At 37.8% G+C, this 5,000-nt stretch overlaps 1 protein-coding gene across 1 annotated transcript in view; it reads right to left on the minus strand.

Annotated features, from left to right (window-relative positions):
• Positions 1-1,248, minus strand: part of LOC137996878 (uncharacterized) — a 4,565-nt gene extending 3,317 nt beyond the window's left edge. Inside the window, exon 1 of the mRNA XM_068842510.1 lies at positions 813-1,248. Coding sequence (XP_068698611.1) covers positions 813-1,169 — 357 coding nt within the window. The 5' untranslated portion in view covers positions 1,170-1,248. The remainder of the gene's footprint in view (positions 1-812) is intronic.
• Between the last annotated feature and the right edge of the window lie 3,752 nt (positions 1,249-5,000).

Raw genomic sequence — 5,000 nt, forward strand, 5'->3', positions numbered from 1 at the left:
TTGCAACCATTTTAAAATTCTAAAATGTCTAAAATGATTCAGGCCTTAATAATAAAAGCATTTCTAGACAAAGTCAAATATCTGTTTCCTTATAGGGCCAAATTCTTACCTTGGTGACGGATTCGAACCTTTAAAGGCCAAGTAGAAGACCTTTGCAAATTGTGTTTAAAAATTGTGGGAATATTACTCAATGAAGTGCATAGAACTAACTTAAACTTTTAAAAGAAGCTCCTGGAAAATTGCATTGCAAAAATGGGTCAAACAACGATCTCACTAACACTGACACTTTCCCATAGCGTTTGTCCCAAAGATACGAGTTGCCTTAATGAAAAAAATAACAGTTGGAATAATAATCATGCACAGTAATACGAGAAATCAACCTGAAAATGGTATCAAAACTTCAACGGGACCTTCTTAGTTAGTTATTTGTTCGAGCACGTTGAAGAATTGGAAACTATACTGCTGATGTGGATCTGCTATACACACTCACAACACCGGGAACTTCATCCCCTACTCTTATCGAATAGTGTGTGGGTTTTTTAACGTCCCACAGGGAACTTATAACACGGAAGATATTTGTGAGACGGGGCCTACGATTTATAGTCCTTATCCGAAAAGGCTTGAAAGTCTAACCATTTGCATGTGAAATTGCGAAGGCAGAACTTTCTCCTCAGTTATTTTAAGACTCTGAGTCGCATGGCAGCCCCGCATGAGCCACTGGTTGGCAGTTTAAGTATTAAACTACTACCCTGCATTTTACTTTTTCTCTCTTCATTTAAAGCACTTGACTTCATCATTAGTTATCTGAATACCTTTTTGAACAGTTCTCTTCGAAGGTTGTAATAACGCGAACCCGGAGATCTTTTCAAGGAACTTGAATTCGCGGTAAACTGGCTCTCGCCGTTCAACTCGCAGAATTTACCTTCCGGGTCGTTTTCCTTGTAGTTGAAGGACAAGCACCTACAATTTTCTGCACACAAAACATAACAGTCAATTGGATTAACTGTAAAAGATTTGTGAAAAACATGACCGACAAACTCCGAGTTCTCGAAGGCATCTTCTTTGAGATTAAGCGCATATTTTTGACAATATCCGTCCCCACAATTAGATTTCACAAGTTGTGAAACATTGAGGAGCGAAAGCATTAAGAACGTCGCTGCAAAAATCATTTTCGTTTTGGAATAGCTTTGTCAGCTTATCATTTGCATCCGTTTATATCTGGAAACGTGCTGCCTGTAAGTGGTTCAGTTGGGCTGTTCCCGTCAGGTATCAGCTGACGGGTACTCTATATTACTGCTTGTGGTTAATTTAACTACAAACAATAATTAGTCATTCTCCTTTCATTATATCGGCCCGTACTTTTCAAAACATTGCCTCAATGGATGAGAAGACATAAAACCTGGAGAAACTGTCCATCATCATTATAAGTTTGCATCTAGAGAACATAGACTTGGACAGGGGTTATGACTGCTCCATCTCTGGTTTGGACATGATTGAATGCAACTTACACAGTTACAATTCAAGACGCAGCGTTTTGACACTCCTTTCTAGAGTCTTAACCAACGCGATTTAAAGATGTGGCATTGTAAAACGCACTATGCATTAATATTCACACTAGAGTAGTATCAATAGCATCCAGGCATGTCTGATTTTGTCAACATGCAACGTTGGAGATTGAACGTCACCTTACCGCAGAAACTACTCCAGAGCTGACGGGACTACTTCAATTATACTCTTACTTCCAACGTCATTTTTTGTCTATTTTTTTCTGCCGTGACCTCTCGCTGTACAGCACGCACTGCAGTGTATTTCTTTGCCGTCCTCCCTAAAACAACAAATCATCAAATTTTAGGTTTTGACGGCTACGGTCGAAACGTGAGCATACAACAATGAGCATACAACATACAACAATTCATTTTCTATTTTTCCTTTAAATTAAAACCGTCCGTACCCATCCAGTTCCAGGATTGTTCACCCGAATTGTACAACTTGCGTGAACAAGACTGAATAATGGTAAAATACTTGCGATAGCGCTAAGTTATATTTTGGAGTGCCATTTCTGATCCTCAGAGTGGATTCCCTATTGACTATAATTTCCAATCTCCCTGGACAATGCACGACCTTCGGTGCCGCAGCTTCGGCAGCTGGTCCGCGCAAAGAAAACATTCTGAAAATCGCAAAATGTGACTTGCTTCGTTTTCGTTTTGAAATAGCAAAACTTTCGTGTCACGAGATATGGCCACGCAAAAATTTGCAACATTGTAGTTAAGGACGCAATATTGACATTATCATGAAAATTAGAAGTTTTAATTTTAAAAAGTGAATAAATTGTCCCACAAACTTCTTGCGTCGCAGCATTTGCGCGATTATTTGTGTTAGGATTACGAGCACAAGCTTTACAATTGTCTGTCTATATTAATCCAAATTACCACGTCTCCGCAATGGCGGCATCACGCCTAATCTATAATGAGCATCACGTTCTCTTTACGTTTTGGATACGTTCAGCAATTCAATTTGGGTGTTGACTGGTTTGTTGTTGATCCGTTTGTTAATTAGTTTTTTTTTTATCTTTTATTCATGAAATTAATTCAATAAAAATGCGCAGGTGTCATTAATAATGACATTGCAACTGGCAAAACATACGTATTGATCAATTTTCTTTTCAAATTCTCACAGATTTTTTCCGATTTCCTGTAGTTATTCGTTTTATATCTGCTTCCTGTAATCGCTGAGAATTTTCCGAAGTGTACAGAACCGACGGAATTATTTGTTTTAAGGAAATAAAAAGTTCACTAACATTATGTCAAAATTCGTTTGCAAAAATATTTGCACCAGCGTTTTTCTTAATTAGAAACGAGAGGTTTCGTTTAAAAAAATAGTAAGTTTATTGGTTTCGACAATTCTTTTTTTTTTTTTTTTTTTTTCATTTGTGAATTATTAATCTTTAATTTCGTCCGACCTTCCGCTTTATTGGTTTCAAAAATTTCATAATAACTGGCTCGTTCAATGTTGCAGTCCTAGACCACCTGTCTCTTAGGATCCCATCTGAAACATGACGTTGACTTAGCTCAACCTCGTTTCCAGGGTAGAGAGGACCCTGGGAACTAGGTTTAACTTGGCGTTATTCTAATCATTCTCCGATGACTCTAAGTCGTCTGCGTTGTGAATCTATCGAAACAGAAGCCCATCAGTAGGAGCATTCCTCCGAATTGACTTCTTCATCGAGCTTTTTGACAGAACTACCTGCATTTACTTTTAGAAACGTCTGAGACTCCCACGGGAGCCTAGCCTCCCACGCAGACACTCTTGGGGCTTTGTGACGCAGAAAGAGGAGGAGAAACGGGTGACGAAGCCCTAAGAGTGAATGAATGAATGAATGAATGAATGAATGTTTATTTGCCACACAATTAATAATATAAACAAAGACAATCAATAATAAGAATAAAGTCATTAACAAATAATGCAGGAATTTTTGAGAAACTTATGTTTAATCGTCTAAAATCGTTTATTGAGAAAAACTGACTGTTATATGGAGCGCAATATGGTTTTCGAAAGAAATCCTCTACTCAACATGCAATATTTTACCTTGTGAATTCCATTCAGATGAACTTGGATAAGTAAATAACCTCGACATCCTTAACTATGTTACTCCATACAGTAAGTCCAGAGTAACTAGGAATTCCTTTATCAGTATGGACTATACGACTAATTTAACTAAAACCTCAACCTTCAGGGATTCTTACTTTAATAGGATTATACCTCTCTGGAACTCATTGCCTTTTAATACTAAGGAAAGTACTACTCTTTCATCCTTTAAAACGAAAGTTCGTTCGCATTACAAGTCACTTCTTCATTCAGCTTTTGATCCTGACCGAATAAGAACTTTTAAAACTATTTGCTCTAAATGCAGATCTGTTACCCCGGCAACAGTCTGTTGTCGATAAATTATTATTATTAGTATTGTTGTTTTTGTTTGTATTATGTGTCATATTATTTGTTAGTTATGTATCTGTTCGTATATTGAATCACATATGTTTATGTAAGTATGGGGCATGTTCATATGGACTTCGAGTCTTTTCGTGCTCTGTTGAAGCTATTAAATAAAACAAATAATATAAATAAATGCTCTCGTGTGGCATTTTCATTGATCTTGACACAATTGATCATTCTTTTTTACTTAGCAAGGACTCACGGTATTCGGCGAAACGAAACAAAACAAAACAAAACAAAAACAAGTTTATTACACATGCAAGAGTGAACGATGCCGGACACTAACAATTAATGTCCTCCCTAGACCCCCCCCTGTTTCGCAAAAATACCAATAGCGGTCGATTGGTAATCGACGAAACAAGGCTCGCAAACTATTTTTATAGGCGCTCTGCCTTCGAAAATTTCCTTTTTAGATAAAGCAAACACTGGCTTACAGATGCGCAAGAGTTTGTTTTTTTAGCCTCGCATTCTGCTAGACCTGGTAACCCGCCAGACAGGGGTCGCATTTTGCCAACCTTAATTAAGGCTTAAAGGTGGGGTAACCTGGCAACCCAGGGTTGGCTAGTGTCACCATATACTGCCTTTGGCGGAAGCGTTGCAACATTAAAAGTGATGATGAGAAACCAAAGGACTGAAAAGTTGAGGCAAGAGATGCTAGTGAGAGTAAAAGAGTATTAACCGGGAAATTGCGTCCTTCAAACGCCATTTTGCTTGTTTACGTACTCAGCGACCACGTAGTATTCTCGAGAAAGGTCACCCGGGATCCGGGTGTGATAAGATTGCATGTAAACGCGAGCTATTTTTAGACCCAACGTAGGCGGGTTACCCTAGCTCCCTGGATTACCTCACCTCCATGTAAATAGGCTCTAAAATGGCCTTAATTTTATAAATGTCGTATCAGAATCCGGGAACATGAAAAAATTATAATATTAATTTTTGAAAAAATAGACAAAAAGTAAGAACAAATAGACCACAAACGAAAAATAGACAAAAAAAGAAAAATGAACTAG

The sequence above is a fragment of the Montipora foliosa genome, chromosome 3, assembly GCF_036669935.1.
Source record: "Montipora foliosa isolate CH-2021 chromosome 3, ASM3666993v2, whole genome shotgun sequence".
Classification (NCBI taxonomy): Eukaryota; Metazoa; Cnidaria; class Anthozoa; order Scleractinia; family Acroporidae; genus Montipora; species Montipora foliosa.